Here is an 18,775-nt window from a genome sequence, read left to right on the forward strand (position 1 = left end):
TTTTATTTATTTATTTATTTATTTTTTTGCCAAAGTTGAAATATTTTCACTTTGTGCTGATGCGTATTGGCCTCATTTCATGCCACTCTGAATTTGCTTCTAGTCATGCCCGCTTGTGTCTCTCCATTGACTTTGTATGCAACTGCGCCCTGTTAAAGATTCACCTCGCGTTCCAACTGAACACATCATAACCCCGATCCCTAACTGGACATGATGCGGACAAGCGAGCGAGCGAACATCGGATCGGGTTCAGTGTTTCCCAATGAAGATGTCCTAACCTGCTCCGTGCCTCAGCAAACAGGCTAAGCCACGTGTCGCTTGTTTGGAAAAACGCTCGCCCTGGCTCTATTCCTGAGAAGCTTTCGCGCACTTGCCCCACCCTCAAACCTATTTTCATATCATTTTCACGCTCCATCTGCAGGAGTTGACTCGCTCGCTGTATGTTAAGGAAGAGGTGTAATGCTTCAGTTAGTACGCTGATTCTGACGCCGGTCAGTTGGTGTTAACATGCGTGCAATTAGCACGCACTAGCTCTAGATGAAAACTCATTAAAGGTCATTAGGATTTATTCTCCGGTGACCATTAATGTGTCTATCAGAGTTCATGGCAATCCACTGAGTATTTATTGAGATATTTCACCTTGGACCAAAGTGTTGGACTGACAGACTGACTGATGTCGCCGTCCGTGAATCCGCTCTGCCTGAAAATTTAGAAGAGGACTCCTTTCAAATTATCAACATTGTTTAGTGTTAATAGCGATATCTGTAATATAAGGGAAGAGTTGGTGATGCCGTGATTAGAGGCAGCTTCATGCTTTAAATGAAATTTCCCATAGCAGATACGAACCCAACTTGAAGGTGATTTGTTTTCCAGAAAACCCCTTGTATTATGTCTCATGTAGTTCTGTATGTACAGCAGTTACAGGCAGGTTAGCTCTCTCTCTTCTGAATTAATTTTCTTATCTGTCCGTCATCGAGTGACTTCTTCTCCTCCTTTGTTGACCCAAATACTTTATCAGCAGCCAGACACTGAATCACTTCCTGATGGGGAAGCCGGCTATGAATTTTTCATCTCCATGCCCTGTAAATTTCTCTCCTTCCCCTGTTCCCCAAACTACTTATTATTTCATGCTTCTTCCTTTCGCCCTGGTCTGTCTTTCACCTCCCAATATATTTTGTTTCTCCCCGCCATGCTGTGGCTTTATTTCATTATTTAGAGACAGGGAGACAATCCTCCACGCTTGGCTTGAACTGAAGTAGTTGTCAAGATTTCAGACAAACATGGAGACAGTGGTGTGTCTCGGTGTCTGTGTGTGTGTCTGTGTGTTCGAACACGAGATATTCTGAAGTTCTGAAGTTTAAAAGACATTTCACTGGAAAAAAAAAACAAAAAAAACATAACACCATTTCACCACCCCTCATGCACGCACGCACGCATGCACAGACAAACACAAACATGCAGGCAGCCTGGTAATGACTCTCAATGCCCTTTGCCCTTTGACGTTTGGCTTCTGCGTGAATGATGAGAGTCTTGAGGGCTTGTTGACCTCTGACCTTTTTCTGTTTACCTCGCTGGTGGGAGGGGGGAGAGAGTATGGGATACACAGAGAAAGGGAGAGAATCAATTATTTTTATACAAGTTGAATCAATGAGTGTATTTGTCAGTAGTGAAGGTAAAATTAAATTCTCATTTGGACCCGCTGTTGGGCCTTTACCGTTTTAAATCCTGTCCTTTTTTTGTAGGGGGAAGGGCGTTCTGGCTGAGGGGAGGTCGGCGTGGGTGAGGTCAGCTGAGGTTTAGCAGTCGAAAGTAGAGCCTGCCCGATCAATCGGCCTTACTGATATTAGACAATATTTACCTATCGCACAAAAATCGCGTCAGTATGTGCTGTATCTTGGCTGATAAGTAAGAAGAAATTGTAATACAAAAAGCAGTGTCCTCCTCAGTTTATATCCTGGTCACAAATCTTTGACGACCAAATTTTAAGGGATCCCGATCCTAAATGTTTGTTTTATGTTATGAGTTTACGGTAAGTGGGGAAAAAAAACAACTATCAGTTGATATTTCATTATTGGATATTTTTTTCAACATCCTAGTTTCAACATCCATATTAGTATCCACTTCAAAATCCAATGTTGTTCGGGCTGCGGTCCACATCAAACAATGACTAAATTTCAGATGTTAGCTTAACGGGTCAGTACGCTCATATTACAGAAAAACATGTCATATGAGCCATGTAGGTAATTTCAATGGAACCGGTCGCGCTGGGGTCTTGAGATATCCGCCTTTGACATTTCTGTCTCTGCTCCAACACAGTGTAGGTGAATGGGTCTGCGTTTAGGGCTTCTGAATGTCCCGAAAAAAACATTTTAAAAAATTTTAACAGCAACATCTCCTTACCGATGAGGATTCAAGGACGTCACTATCAACAGTTTGCGAAGAGACTATACTTTGGTACAAAGTACAGCAGCTCTTGGGAAAATTGTGGACAGCAAGGTTTTTGGATGAACTCGACTAACTTGCACTATTGTTCTTGGAAAGGCACAGTGCTGTTGACATTACGAAATGTAATTTTTCAACACTTTGAGCATCACCAACAACATTCCATTCGCCTCCATTGTTTTGTGCATTGATAGAAATCTCAGAGGCTAGTATCTGAAAACGAACACACATAAGCACTTAGAGCTGAAACGATAGAAACCACTAGTAGGGAGAAAATATGTATTTTATTATTTAGGTGAACTGACCCTTTACTGTTGATGGACATGTGCTCTGATTGACACTGCCTCCGAAAATGCTGTACGTACATGTATATTTGGAAACATTAGTTGTGGGGAGGTGCAAATTATTTATTGCGAAAGAAGCCCTGAAACTATCTGCAAATATGCAAACAGATGAATTTAAAAAAAAAAAAAAAAAAGAAGAAAAGAAAAATGTATTTCCATATTGAGTGTAGATGGATTATAAATTACATTTTCATATTTTTGTGTTTTTATGAACATTGTATAAAATATGAGTCAAACTATCCTGAAAGCATCTCCTGTGCTAGTTAACCAAGATTTGTTCTCGGGTGTGCAGAAATATTTTCTATCTAGAGGTCTACAAAACATTTACTTACACACACACCCACACACACACACACACACACACACACCTAGCGCGCAGTTTACAGTGTAAACACACAGGCCCTGGAGCCTCATGTCATGTCACTCATCGCAGAAGTGGAGTCTGTCTGTGGTGGCCTTGACTCATGCTGCCATGCTGCAACACACCTGAGAAAAGATGAAAAATCTCACCGGTATAAGCAAAAGCTTCATCTCTTCTCTTTTCTGTCCTTCTGTTCCGTGGGTATCCCTCTGCTTCTGTCTCTCCTTATCTCGTCTCTGTTTGTCTCAGCTGTCTAACACTCACACAAGGCAGCGATAAATTATAGATTACCTCCTGCCAGCGGCCATCCATCACCGGTTCTCCTTGAGGAAGCTGCTTACTCGGCTCCGGGCGAGCACAGCTAGGCTTTGCCATCGATTGCAGTGGTAACAGTAGAAGACAGTGTTTTGAGAATCCATTCAGTCTTTTATCAATGGAGGTGTGATTAAAGAGGCAAGGCGGAGGAGTTGTTTGGATAAATTGAGGGTTTCAAGGGTTTGGAACTGAAACACCGTCAGTGGCACAGTGCTGAAAGTTCAGCGGAGGGAGTGACTTCTGTCTAACTGTATGGTTAGGGCTGTTGTTATGGATGACAAATGTGCCTTTTATCTATTGTCCCCGAGGGTAACCGTCTAGCGAAACAACAATTTGCAATCCACAGCAGCCATTTAAATTGTATTGTATTTAAAACAAGCTGCTGGATCTCAGGGTTGGTAGATTAAACCATTCCTGAATTCGATCTGGGTTTAAGATTTAAAGGAACCGGGGATTCATTGAAAAATGTCTTCTCTTTTTTCTTTTTTTTTAATTCGGCTAATTTATTCAAGAAAATTATTTTTGAGGTGTAGAGTTTTGACCTTTCTGTGTTGCACGTTATACACCTGAATTGCACATTTACGCTACAGTGTTAAAAAATGGTGGACTGAAACCTGCCAAGACGAGAGGGTTTCCTGCTTTTGCATGTGTCGTGCAGCAGGTTTTAATGTCCACAGTCACAGTCGTAGTCATAATGCCCCAGAATTAGCTAATGATAGGACGTGAAAACGGGCGACATGAATATTTACATGTCTAATATGTTCTGGACAGTCATTTCTAACAAAATAGCCGTCTTGTGATGTCAGCAGTGTCAAGGATTGAAATAGATGCGGTGTGTTTAGCCCCGCTTTGGTCAAATTACAAGTGTTTGGAAAATACTGAGCAAACAGATGGACAGTGAAGATGAGGATTATGCTTAAATTGTGGTTTGAGATATTTCTGTGGATGTTTTAAGTGTTTTTTCCATGTTCCAACATTGATCCAAGCGGACCACAGCCTCTGTGCTCCCCGAGGGATGAATCACCAGATTTTTTTTACTGCCACTTGTTAAGGTGGTTTGGTTTCATGGGTTTTTGTAAGACATTTGTTACTCGTCTTGGAAGAGTGCTGTATAAATATAGTCATTACTGTAGCAAATGTTTTCCCTCTGATCAGTCAGTGACTGTGAAAATGGCTGCACACACACGCTCAGTATGACTTTATTCAGCCTTCCACCTCACCGTGCCGCAGTAGCTGTCGATCGGATGTCTTTTGTGCATAAATTGAACCGTAGGAGTCTTTGAGCTCTAGCCCTGCAGCCTCGGGAGAGGTCATCGTGCTTACGAAGAGAAACATCTCTGTTTCTTCTCCTCAGCTCTTTGATCTGAGCCTGACACAAAAGGCCACAGTTTCCCGGATGTCAGTGCAGTTTTCGATAAAATGTCAACAGAGCTCAGGGACGGCTGCCTCTTATCACATTCTTGTACAGTATCTGCTCTTTGCTTTTGTGGTCTCCTCCATTATTTGTCCTCTGAAACCTTTCTTTTTCTCTCCGCAGCTCCCCGGGAGTGCGAGGAGGATGAGTTCCACTGCCAGAACGGCTACTGCATTCGCAGCCTCTGGCACTGCGATGGCGACAACGATTGCGGGGACAACAGCGATGAACAGTGCGGTGGGTGCACACGCTGGAACACACAGGAACACCAGAACGCATGCCCTCCATTCACTCGCACTGTCTTATAAGTATGACTTGTGTTTTGTCCATGCCAGACATGCGTAAATGTTCGGACAAGGAGTTCCGTTGCACAGATGGCAGCTGTATTGCTGAGCACTGGTACTGTGACGGAGACACGGACTGTAAGGATGGATCAGATGAGGAAAACTGCCGTAAGTTATTCTGAGTGTGTGAGTGTGTGCGCGTGTGCGCGTGTGTGTGTATGTGTGTGTGTGTGCGTGTGTTTAAGAAAGGAACAGTTTAGAGACAGGCTGAATGCTTCTCATGGTAAAGCATGAAGCACAATAACCATGTAAGAGAGAAATCTGGTTTCCAGAATCTAGGCAAGAGAATCCTTAGCGATGTTGATTTTATTTTTTTATTTTTAAACTGGTTTTTATAAGACAAGGGACAAGGCGAGCCTTCAAACAGGGAACTTATCTCCGGCAGCACAGTGGCAGGATGAAAAGAGAAGCCGTTACTCATAGCAGGGGTTTGTCCTCATATCCAAGGTAATTAAATGCAAAGTCAGACTAAAATTCAAAAGCTGAAATAAATTATTCTAAACACGAAAGTTTCCATATCTGAACACTCTGTTATTCATAAAGTATCAAAAAGGACAAACCATCTGCTCCATCACTAGAGAGTTTTCTTTAATAGGCCAAAGTCAGTCTAGACTATCCGATCACAGACTCTTCGGGCTGCAACATCACGGCTTAAAATTATGGCCAAAAGAAGTTGTTACTGACCAGCTGCATGTAGACAGTAACCAGTTTACTACAGAGCATGTAAACATATGCGCAGCCTTAATAGAGAGCTGGGCTTCTCCATCTTTTCATGTATAGTTTCTGACAGAGTCGGCACAGAACAGCTGAAGCTTCAAAGAGCCTCAGGCAGCCAACTGCTGCTCCATCTTTTCCAAGCTTCAGCATCTGTTTAACATGTCCGTGTCTCTGTGCAGCCTCAGATGTGATGACAGCCACCTGCAGCGTGGAGGAGTTCCAGTGTGCATATGGACGTTGTATCCTGGACATCTACCACTGTGATGGAGACGACGACTGTGGGGACTGGTCAGATGAGTCGGACTGCTGTGAGTTTTTTCCCATCAATCTCTCACACACAAGCTCGCTAACGTCAACTTTTAGGGGCCAATGTGTCAATCAAGCTCGAGCATCAGGCATCAGGCATCAAACTCTGGACAGAAGCGAAGATATCGCAAAACAATATCACTTTACAAGAGAAAGAAACAAAGAGCGTTGTTACAGTGGAGTGGCTGATCCAACCTGTCCTGCTGGTATAAAGCTGACAGTGAGCTCTTGTTATCTGCTTACACACACGCACGCACGCACAGATAAACACACACAAACACTCTTTAGGATCCATGGCAGCGCTCCAGGCTCTCACTACACAGCGTACTCCACAGAAGGGGAAGATGAAGCTCTTCTGAGAGATCACTCCTCTGTTATTAAATGAGAGTTAAGTTTCTTCTCTCTCTCTCTCTCTGGCATATGTCTTTGCTCTCTCCATCCCTTCTTCTTCTCTGCTTCACTCAACCCCTCCATGTATCCCGATGGCAGTGCTGCACGTCTCCGGAAACCGCGACCTATCCTGATGTCCTACTACAGCTTTCTGTAGTTGAACTGCAAGTCCGAGAGCCAAAAAAAACCCCGCAGATAATCATAATGACTTGACAGAGATGTAAAACAGAGGAAAGAGGCAGATCTTCACATTTGAGAAAATGGACCAACTTCAAATCTGGTCAAACGACACACACTCTATAAGAAGCAGAGGAGTTTTGGAGTGTTTAACATTTTTTTATAAAGAATTTTGTCCTTTTAGTGAAAAAATATTTAATACTATACAGGAATACTAAAGATTTGAAGTTTTAGGTGCTTTAAGAGATGCCTCCAGCTTGTACAACTGTACTTCCTCTTAACGTTTACTGTTGGTTACACATCTTAATGCCCGATAGCAAGTCCAGCTCAGGAACAGCTGTTGCCTGCAGATCGCTGCTCTGTCGCGGCGTCTGTCAGAACTGGAAAACAGTCACTGTTACATCCTTTCAGTCACTGTATCTCGCGCTCACACAGAGTGAAGCCACGTGCCTGATTAACAGAGACTATCGTGTTTGGCTCTCCTCACGCCAGAGAGGCTGCCTGCTGCCGAAAAATATCTCAGCATCTCCCTCCTTGTTCTCTCATCTCTGACTTCTCACATGTTCGTTTCATTCTCTCATTGTCTATAACAGCCCACCACATCTCTCTCCCTCTCTCATACACACAGGCACACTCACACACACACACACACACACACACACACAGACTCATAGACAGGGGTTTCCCCCTTTGATGCCCTTATCTGCGGTGTGATAAGCACAGCTTCAAGGTTTTTTGACATTATGTGATCGTCTGTAAGGTCATGTTAGTCTACTGAGCTGCTCTCTCTGTTTCTTTCTCTTCTCCTCCCACACCCAGGTTTTTTTAATTGCTGCCTCGCTTCTGGGGTGTTAAACAATTTTTTGAAAGTTCAGCTGGCATGAAAGCTTATAGAAAGTAAGAACACACACACAAAAAAAAGAGCGAGACGGGCTGAAAACACTACAGCATATATCCAATCCAAATTAAGAGGGTATTGCCGGAAACACACGCACCATCCGTGGTTTGTTTGGGCCATTAAAAGTTTGAAATTTCTTAAATGATGCCAATGTCAGGAGAAACTCAGACACGTAAAGTGCCCCTAAATTCTGTTAGCAGTGTAACTTCTTCACGAAGCAATGACAGGATTCTCTTTGCCTCATGGTCGCTCTTAAAAACCAACAGGCTCAATAGATCAATCTGCATCCTGCCTGATGTACAGAAACCAGCTGGAACTAATGTCCCCTAACTGTTCATTTCCTGCTGTCCTTTACTCTTAATTACTTACTTAAACTGGCCATTAATTTTTGTTATTTATTTATTTGATTTTTTTTTGACCAGCATTCGTCCAGAATTACAACATCCAGGGTTTTTTTCTTTTTTGCATTGAAGTCTTAGCAAATTCGATTTCATGAATTGTTGAAAAAAAATTCTGAATATATCTTGGCTTTCTGAAACATACAGATAGTTTGTGGACACACTCTGTCACACACACTCTCTCTCTCTCTCTCTCTCTCTCTCTGACGCACACACACAAACACACAAACACACACAGGAGGCATTCCTCAGAGGCATAAGACAGCCCATCCTCAGACAGCATTCCTTGGCATCGACTCTCCAGACACATGAAGGGCGCTTTGTTAGAGAAGAAGCTTCTCTCTCTCTCCTTCTCCCCCTCGTTATGTGGATGCACACACACACACACATAAACACACATCCAAAAACACTCACTTGCATGCCTTGTTGCGAACACTGATACTGCTTTCGGCTTCATAGCTGAGCAGATGAAAGAGCATAGTTGGTATGTTTGTGTGTGCGCGTATGAGAGAGGTGGGGTGGGATGGGTGTGTGCGTGTGTGTGGTTGGGGGGGCAACAAGGAGAGAGATAAAGGGTGGATGAATCATTTGAGTGTGTGTGTGTGGGCGTCAGTGTGTTCGTCTGCACCCCACGCCGATTCTTGTGTCCTACAGTGCATTCAGAAAGTATTCAGACCCTTTCATACCTTTCACGTTTTGTTATGTTGCAGCCGTAAGCTAAAATCGTTTAAATTCATTTTGTCCCTCATCAATCTACACTAAATACCCCATAATGACAAAGTGAAAACAGAATTTTAGAAGTCTTCGCAAATTTGTTATAAAAGAAAACACTGAAATGTCACATTGATATAAGTATTCAGACTCTTTACTCAGTACTTAGTTGAAGCACCTTGGTAGCGATTTACAGCCGTGGGTCTTCTCTTCAATGCAGATCTTCTCAAGCTCTGTCAGGTTGGATAGGGACCATCGGTGGACAGCCATTTTTCAGGTCTCTCCACAGCCGGGCCATTCGGGGACATTCATAGAGTTGTCCTTAAGCCTCTCCTGCGTTGACTTGGCTCTTCTTAGGGTCAATGTCCTGTTGGAAGGTGAATCATCGGCCCAGTCTGAGGTCCTGAACGCTCTGGACCAGGTTTTTTAAGAGAATCTCTAATTTTCTCCGTTCAGCTTCCCCTCAACCCCTGACCAGTCTCCATGTCCCTGCAGCTGAAAAACAACCCCCACAGGTGATCCTGTCACCACCATGCTTCATCGTTGGGATGGTATTAGGCAGGTGATGAGCAGTACCTGGTTTCCTCCAGACATGATGCTTAGGATTGAGACCAAACAGTTCAATCTTGGTTTCATCAGACCAGAGAATCGTGTTTTTCACACTCTGAGAGTCCCTTAGGTGCTGTTTTTTTGCAAACTCCAGGCAGCTTTCATGTGTTTTTCACTCAGGAGAGGCTTCCGTCTGGCCACTCTGCCATGAAGCCCAGATCAGTAGAGTGCTCTAGTGATGGTTGACCTTCTGGAAGTTTCTCCGATCTCCACAGGGTCTCTCTGGAGCTCAGCCAGAGTGACCATCAGGCTCTTGGTCACCTCTCTTACCACGGCCCTTCTTCCCAGATTGCTCAGTTTGGCTGGGTGGCCAGCTCTAGGAAGAGTTCTCGTTGGTCCAAACTTCTTCCATTGAAGAATTATTGAGGCCACTGTGCTCTTGGGAACCTTCAATGCAGCACAAATTTTTCTGTAACCTTCCCCAGATCTGTGCTTCGACACAGTCCTGTCTCTGAGCTCTGCAGACAGTTCCTTTTGACCTTCTTGGTTTTTGATCTGAATGTCCGCTGTGAGACCTTTATATAGACAGGTGTCTGCCTTTCTGAATTATTTCCAATCAATTGAAATTAGCAGGGGTGGACTCCAGTCAAGGTGCAGAAACATCTCAGAGATGATCAAGAGAAATGGGAGGCACCTGAGCTTAATTTCAAGTGTCATGGCACAGGGTCTGATACTTATGTCAATGTGACATTTCAGTTTTTCCTTTTTAATAAATTTGCAAACATTTCTAAAACTCTGTTTCACTTTGTCATTATGATGTAGTGAGTGTACATTGACGAGGGAAAAGATGAATTCTTTTAGTTTAGCATAAAGCTGCAACATAACGAGATGTGAAAAAAGTGAAGGGGTCTGAATACTTTCTGAATCCACTGTATAAGTCTCTCTCTCTCTCTGTCTCTCTCTCTCTGTGTCTCTCTGTCTCTCTCTCTCTCTCTCTGTGGGTGAGCCACCTGCTGTTTGGATCATCTCTCTCCTCTTCTTCGCCCAGCTGATAAGTCTGCATGGGGATGCTCGAAGCTCTACAACATCTCCTTTTTTTTTTTTTTCTTTCTTGCTTTTCTTTCCCTGTACTCCCTCGCTTGTCATTTCGTTCCTCCCTTATCTCACGCCCACTGTAGCTTCAATGGGATCTGACTTGTGCTGTCAGGAGAAAACATGTCAGAAGTACACACACACACACACGCGTTCACAGACACTCAGGATTTAAGATGCTTATGTTTGATTCAGCTTTAATCTTCTCGTCCACCTCCGTCCTCATCTGCTGCCAGTTTGAGCTTCACTTTGATCTGATCACATGTAGAGATGTGGTGGAGGCTTTAAAGGTGGGACAGCTATGATCTCTAGTCAGAGATGATCATAGGGTAGTCAAAATAAACAGAACCAATTAATATTTATGGGATATATTCTCTCCATGGACAGTAATCAGAGAGTAATTATCAGAGGAGGTCAAGAACCTGAAATTACTCAGAATTTCACACGGAATGGGTCAAATCATAAAAGTATGACATGACGGTAAACACTTACAGAAGAAAAACATATTTTACTACGCCATAAAATAACTTGGGACCGTGATATTTTTTATTTTACTTATTTTGTGGCCTCTTTTTGGAAGGTCTGAACCCCAGGTTGTAAAGCACTGATGAATTATGTACTAGATATTTAAGTTGTAAAGATTTTTTTAATTGCAGCTCTGATGTTGTTGCCTGCTGTGTTTGTCATGTTTCTATTGTGTGTCATCGTCTGTGTGTGTGTGTGTGCGTGCGTGCGTGTGTTTGTGTTTGTGTTTGCGTTTGTGTGTGCGTGTGCGTACGTAGCCTCCCACCAGCCCTGCAGATCAGTTGAATTCATGTGCAGCAGCGGGATGTGCATCAACGCCGGCTGGAGGTGCGACGGCGAGTTCGACTGTGATGACCAATCGGACGAGAAGAACTGCAGTGAGTAGCAGCATTCCTCAGAATCACTGAACAAATCTTGTTATAGTGCTCTGTACAGGGCTGCGTATCTACAAATACGTATGTTCACTTTTTTATTCCCTGCTTATGAATTTGCTTATGTCAATTTCCGTCTTTTACCTGACTTCATACTAAGGATGGAAAACAAGACAGATACTCAAAATATCCCAAATCACCTGATCTAAGAATGAAATAATAATAATAATAACAAAAATAATAATGTTCCTTTGTGTCCTGTGCAGCCACGTCCATGTGCACGGCTGACCAGTTCCGCTGTGGAACCGGACGCTGCATCCGGTTGTCATGGAGATGCGATGGCGAGGATGACTGCTCAGATCGCAGCGATGAAGAGGGCTGTGAGAAAACTGGTAAGGCTGTGGTTGTTATCCTGTTTTCAGAAGCCAAATATAATACGAGCTTCCATCGTAGTCATGACGACCGCTCAGCTCAGCCTTGCTCTATTGACAAACTCGCTTTTTTCTTCTTCTTTTTTTCCTTTTTCTTTTTTTCTTTTTTTTTTTTTTTTGTTGGTTGAAAAACACAGTTGCTTTCAAACAATAGCCTGATCAGTAGGGCTGTTCATTCACTGATGGCAAGACTCCACCAACCTGTGGACAAACAACTGAAACTGACCTGTATAATGGGATAGAAATGAACAATGAACAGGCAGCAGAGAAGATGAAGATGGAGAGTTTTTACTCGTTTTTTTTTAACAGTATACACCTGTATCTTGAGCCATGATGGAAAAGATATATCAAATAATTTTGCATGAACCTCTCGAACCCAAATTTTCTTTAAATTTAACCTTACATAAACTTAAGTTATTTTTTTTATCTACTCAATACATTAATCTCACCCTTTATTTAAGATTTCTCTCTATATTTGCTTGTTGCAGCCCTTCATTTACATGTAATGAAATATTCAAAGTCATGACGTCATTGTTGTGGCCGTACAGATGCAACAAATTCATATGTATATTGCTTCAATTTTGGCATAAATTTTCCCTGTAGTTCAACCTGACGTGTTTGGAGCCTCTGGATACGCTACAGTGTCCATGTGACTTTCAAACAAGCTGGTAGTCAACATTCACATGTAGCGTAGGACTCGCTGGTGGGTCCGTGTGGTAGGAGAGGTTAATGGAAAATCCAAAATAAAACACTTTAACTCTCTTAATAAACGCTGGCGATGTACTTAAAGCTGAAACTATTTTTTGTAGTGTGGTAAAGTGGGAGATACAGAGTCGTTGCTGTATTATCTGTGTGGGACAGAAATAGGAGAGAGTGCAGAGACAGTTGATGCAGCCTGGATGTTGGACCAGTTATGTACTGTCATCTGAATGATCCTCTAAAGGGTTAAATCAGGCGTTTGGATATGGATAAAATCTTATATCACTGGACATACAGATTTATTATACATTATGAACAGACATATCAATTTTAACGAAGTGAGTAACTGTTTTAGATAAAATAACCAGAAAGGAACATTTTTAGGTAATCCAGAGAATCAAATTCCCCACACCTCAGTGTACTTCATCACTCTGATTAAAAAAAAAAAAAAAAAAAAAACAAAAACCTCGAAATATAATGTTATCACAAAGCAGTCCTGTCCAGTCATTTTAATTACACCATTGCCCACAAAGGTCCAATACAACCAGAGATATTTAACTGATAAATACTTAAGTAAAAATGCTACAGAAATATCTATGCTGTCTGGCAGATCTGTGTTGTCTCACGGGATGTAACCTCAAATCTCCCCACAGAAAGTCCTCCATGTGCTCCTGACCAGTTCCAGTGTGGGAATGGACGCTGTATTGGTCAGAGGAAGGTGTGTAATGAGGTCAACGACTGCGGAGACGGGACAGACGAACACCCACACCACGACTGCCGTGAGTTGATATCAGCACCTTCAGTCGTAAAGATCAGCCTTTTTTTTTTTTTTTCCCTTTAAAGCTTGCACATAATATGACGTAAAACGTACTCTGAAGTGAGGCTGAGACCCTCATAACAATATTTAAAGTCATGAAAACTGATACAGGATGAGCATTAAGCTTAACGATTGTTCATTGCGATCCATTGAATTGTCACGGTCATTTCAGATTTGACACTGCATTAGGAAACATTTGGTAGCCAAAGGAACAATGCCTTTTATGCTAGCTTTTACATAATGTAATGTTTTTTGCGTCGTCAAAGTGTGATAAGTACATTTTACGATTAACACGTAAAACATAGGCTTAACACCTACCAGGGGGGTTTCTGTGTTTGACAGTTTTATCACAGTGTTGTTAATCAAAGTGTTTATCCCCCCTGCGGAACATTAATGTGCTGAACAAGTTTTTATTGCAATCTGTCTTAGATTATGAATTAATAGTAATAATTGTACGTAATTTGGACATTTCAGCGCGTGGGTGTTTCAAAGGGGAAAGCTCATGGAGTGTCCGGGGTGGAAAGAATTAATTATAGCGTCAAGTTAATTTCATGACACTCTGGCCATTAGATTTTAATATTTTTGTGTACAAGTGGATTTTTAAGCGTGAGAGGATCAACCACAAACACCAGGATTCTTCTTCTCGGGGGGTGCATGAAAATCTACAGAAAATGGAAACCTAGTTGACCTACTCAAGTGTTGTACATAGTGAGGTTTAGGCCTAAAATTTCTTATCCAGTACCAGACTGAACGACGTCACCATCCCCCGCCTGTGGGCCGGAAATATTTCAAGGCTCAACGGCAGGCGAATCGGATACTTTTTACAGTGTGTGACTGTATTTATACTGAATCAGCATGCCGTGTTTATGTTCCTTGTGCAGGTCCACGCTCCAGCGAGGGCAACTGTAACCAGAATAATGGAGGCTGCTCCCAGAAGTGTCAGATGGTCAGAGGACTGGTCCAGTGCACCTGTCACACTGGATACCGACTGATGGACGATGGCAAAGCCTGCCAGGGTACCACTCTCTGTGTGTTTTGGTCTGTCTCTGTGCGTGCGTGCAAAAATTACAGTCTGACATCAGAGTTTGAGTAATAGTGAGTGAGCAGGCTGAGGGTGTTGATATTGACGACCTCTGCCGAGCGTGACGATTGGTCAGTTGCTAAGCAACCTACGCAAAATTAGAGTGAGAATACTGAACCTAACTCCCATTCGAGAATCGGGAAGAAAAAAACTAAACAGGCAGCAATTACAGGACCAAGTTAAAATAAATAAGTAAGGAAAGATATAAAAACGTAACTGCTATGTTAATGATACTATCTTTAATTTCCTAATTGCAGCCAGCTATCGATGTTCATTGCTGCACCTCACAGAGTTTATGTGTTCACTCCTGTTTGTTAGTTAGTCTGTCTAACAAATTTCCATGAAACTTTGTGGAAAGTTTAGCTCTGGGCTAAGAAATCATTGATTAGAAATTGGTGTGGGTCTGAATCTGGGATTTCTGCCACAAGTCGAAAGTTTTATGGCCAGAATTTCGAAATTCATGGAGACAAATCTTTGTGATATTTGTTTCCAGATTATCGGGGTTTCGCTTTCAAGGTCAAGGAATTAATTCGAAACTTAAGGGGTGTACCAGCAAGTAGGATGTGGTTGTATTTCTAAAACGTGAACGGGTTTTTTCACCTTCCAGCCACCTCTGGCCACTTTGCTTTGTGTCTTAAATTCATTGTTAACCCTGCAGGAGTTTGATGCCATCGTCTTTCTGTCCTTCCCCTCTTCCATTCCAGATGTGGACGAGTGTGCTGAAGAAGGCTACTGCAGTCAGGGGTGTACCAACACGGAGGGGGGGTTCCAGTGCTGGTGCGTTCAGGGCTATGAGCTCCGACCCGACAAGCGCAGCTGCAAAGCTCTCGGTAAAAACCGCTGTACTATGTTTCAACCTTGACATGTGACCACAGAGAGTCACTGGGGTTTGACCTCCAATAAAAACACGGTTGCATAGTGTTTATACTCGCCTCAACAGTAACTGTATCCATTCCTCTGCTCCGGGGTATTGGACTCAGAATGAGGTCGGCTCATTTGGAGGGTCTGGACTAGATTTAGATATGCAGTGGATGTAGAGTGCAGGCCTGGTACAGCAGCCCGTAAATCAGCTGCAGACCACAGTTAAACCCAGGTCAGGACTGTCTGTCAAACAGTTGCCAGCACCCAAACCTTCACTTCTATTGAGATTAATGCTCACTGTTATTAACAGTGACCATCAGTCCTAACTCAAACTTTTTTGTCTCCCTCTTCTTTCCCCTTGTGTTACTTTCCAACTTTCACCTTATGTTTGGCTCCTCGCTTTTGTCCTCTCCAATTTAATTCACATTGGCTCCATCCCCGTCCGCCTTTACGTCCTCCTTTAGGTCCGGAACCGGTTCTGCTGTTCGCCAACCGCATCGACATCCGTCAGGTTTTGCCGCATCGCTCCGAGTACACCCTGCTGCTAAACAACCTGGAGAACGCCATCGCCCTGGACTTCCACCACAGCCGCGAGCTGGTCTTCTGGTCTGATGTGACGCTGGACCGCATCATGAAGGCCAACCTCAATGGCTCCAACGTGGAAGAGGTCGTTTCCACCGGTCTGGAGAGCCCAGGTGGGTACAGCAGCCAATAGGATGCAGGTTCAAAAGTTGGACAACAGGCTCATTTATCATTTTTCCAATTTATTCAGCTGTGCTGCTCTCTTTCCAACTATACTCTGCTCTACCTCACTTCATCCATCACCTCGTTCATATATAAGTTCAGCAGTATGATATCAATACAGTTCAAACTCAAGTCTTTTTCTTTTGCTTTCTCCTTCTCTTTTTTCAGTCAACTCGTTTTTTTTTCTATCTTTTGCTTTTTGTATCTCTCTTTGGTGCTTTCTCTCAGCCAGTGTCTCTTACTCTTTTGACCTCTCGCTGTCTCTCTTTTTTCTCTTCAGTATATTTCACTCTGAGTCCCTATTTTTTTTCTTCTTTACATTTTGGTTCTTTTTACTTACTCGCTCTTCTCGTCTTTCTCCCCCCTCAATTCAAACATTCCCTGCTGTGATGTGCTGATCGCCTGTTGTGAAAGCATATACAGTAAACAAACAGAGCAACTAGTCCATACAATGAATACGTAAATAGCAGTGATATGAAGAACAGAGAAACAACTCCTTATGCATGACACTGAGAGGAACGGATCAGCATTGTGGGAAGTACATGTACTTGCTTTCTTTCTGAAAGTGTCAAGAAGAGAATCAATGTCAGTCTCATGTGTGAGTGTTGAGCATGGAGCTGACCACCAGCAAGTTAACAAATACTGATCTGGCAGATAAACTTGAAGAACTAAAATGGGTTCGTATTCAGACAGTTTCTTTTTCTCCTCTCCCTTAGGTGGACTGGCCATAGACTGGATCCATGACAAGTTGTACTGGACAGACTCGGGGACGTCCCGTATCGAGGTGGCCAACCTGGACGGGACGCATCGCAAGGTGCTGCTGTGGCAGAACATGGAGAAGCCCCGAGCCATCGCGCTGCACCCCATAGAGGGGTACGAGTCCAAACACGCGCGCACGCGCCCGCACACGCACAATCTATATAATTCACTACAGATGGTATCAGGCAGTCATATATACATATCCCCTCTGGAGGCGTCCCAGTTGTAGTGTAGCAGCAGAGCGGGGATTAGAGTTTGGCAGCACAGCAGTACCCACAGGCAAGCATCTGTGTGGAACAAGTATTCCATGAAATGGGCAGCAGCTAACTGTGTTTTCCTCCCCAGCTTCATATGCTGCAATGGCAGGAGAGCATTTTGGATGGAGCCCCAGAGAAATTTAAAAGCCAGAAAAATCATTCAGCTTAGTAGGTAGCTCATTTGCATGGGATAATTGAAAAATATCAAAAAGGTAGCTCCGGCCAGAACAGATGAGTGATGATGAAGAGGGCATGAATGTTGAGGACAGAGGAGACTTTGTTATATTAGCCATGTGCCGTCTCTTCAATCCTGACAACAATATGTTTGCTTCTCGCCCTTTAGTGGACGCCATGAGGATCAGGTTGCTCTGCTCTAACAGCTTCAGTCTCGCAGATGGAAACAAGTAAACTAACCATGACTGTCCCATTTTTCCTCCTCAGTAAGATCTACTGGACAGACTGGGGCAACACACCTCGCATCGAGTACGCCAACATGGACGGCTCCAACCGGCGGGTCATCGCAGACACACACCTGTTCTGGCCCAATGGCCTCACCATTGACTACGCCGGCCGTCGCATGTACTGGGTGGATGCCAAGCACCATGTCATCGAGAGGGCTGACCTGGATGGACGCAACCGCAAGGCCGTCATCAGCCAAGGTAAACTCCCACCTGTTGTCTTGGCCTTTCTGGCCAGGGCTGGGGATCGAGAACCAGTTCAGTATCGGAGTGAGTTACAGGATTTTCGTGGTTATTGTTAAAAAAAATACACTTTTTGGTTCCACTTATTGATTTTTAAAGAGCAAACTATGGATTTGCTACCCTACTTCCTGTCTTTTTGATTATGTATTTGTTTAGTGTTTTTATGGTGGACTGAAGCAAGTGCCTGAAGAGTGGAGCTACAACTTCCATTATCATTCCATTATTTTTTTTCGTTGCCTGTGTTTGACCAACGCCTGATTGAATTATACTGCTGATCAGGGGATTTCTGATTTTCTCATTCTTTATGACTAAAGTATTTACAGGAGACCCTAAACCCTGAGACCTAAACAGCCTCTGTTTAACATAAAGCTACGATGACCTTGTGAACTTCCTGAAGTTTTTTTCATCGAAAGCTCTGAGTGAGCTGGCGAGGAACGGAGGAAATGTGGTGTATAGAGGTCTGGCTGGAGTTCAGATTCTCATTAATTACCACACACACTAAGAAACGCACACATACATAAGGGGTTAGATGTCAGATTTAGCACACTGACACTCCTTCATTATCCCATGTCGAGTTAAACAATGCCATATTTCCATTAAAGAGCATACGCATTGTGCCTGCCACTGAAATGCACACATGCACTCACACAAGCACAGACGCCATAAATGACAACATAACGCTGTGCGTGCCTCTGTTTATGTTGTTGGTTCCCACAGTGAAGCCTGAGGGTGTATGCACTAAGAGTGGGGATCTGGCATCTACAGATGTAAGCAGGCAGGCTACTGATCTGTCCCGCGCACATTCTGGGCTGCTTCTGAGATCCCATGTTGCTGTAAGACTTGTTCCTCAGGTTTTGGCTGAGGGTTTTTCTTGTTTCCCGACGCATATTTACTCTTCGTGTTCATCAGTCAGCTAAACATGAAGAGTACGGGATGGAAGCTGAACGGCTACGGGAACACTTCAAGGCAGTTTGAAAGCAGTCATTTACTCCATCTTCTCAAATGAATACAGTTGGCTTCAGATCAATATGCAGTAATGAATCACGTTTCTTTTTTTTTTTTTTTTTTAAC

General features: G+C 43.3%; 1 protein-coding gene across 2 annotated transcripts in view; it reads left to right on the forward strand.

Moving 5' to 3' along the window:
- lrp4 (low density lipoprotein receptor-related protein 4) overlaps positions 1-18,775 on the forward strand; it is a 115,704-nt gene that overhangs the window by 75,162 nt on the left and 21,767 nt on the right. For both annotated transcript variants that reach the window (XM_040135019.1, XM_040135027.1), the window contains exons 4-14: positions 5,000-5,113; positions 5,212-5,328; positions 6,117-6,245; positions 11,241-11,360; positions 11,621-11,746; positions 13,138-13,263; positions 14,183-14,317; positions 15,087-15,212; positions 15,708-15,938; positions 16,704-16,860; positions 17,445-17,662. In XM_040135019.1, coding sequence (XP_039990953.1) covers positions 5,000-5,113; positions 5,212-5,328; positions 6,117-6,245; positions 11,241-11,360; positions 11,621-11,746; positions 13,138-13,263; positions 14,183-14,317; positions 15,087-15,212; positions 15,708-15,938; positions 16,704-16,860; positions 17,445-17,662 — 1,599 coding nt within the window. The remainder of the gene's footprint in view (positions 1-4,999; positions 5,114-5,211; positions 5,329-6,116; positions 6,246-11,240; positions 11,361-11,620; positions 11,747-13,137; positions 13,264-14,182; positions 14,318-15,086; positions 15,213-15,707; positions 15,939-16,703; positions 16,861-17,444; positions 17,663-18,775) is intronic.

Source organism: Xiphias gladius, chromosome 1 (genome assembly GCF_016859285.1).
Source record: "Xiphias gladius isolate SHS-SW01 ecotype Sanya breed wild chromosome 1, ASM1685928v1, whole genome shotgun sequence".
NCBI lineage: Eukaryota > Metazoa > Chordata > Actinopteri > Istiophoriformes > Xiphiidae > Xiphias > Xiphias gladius.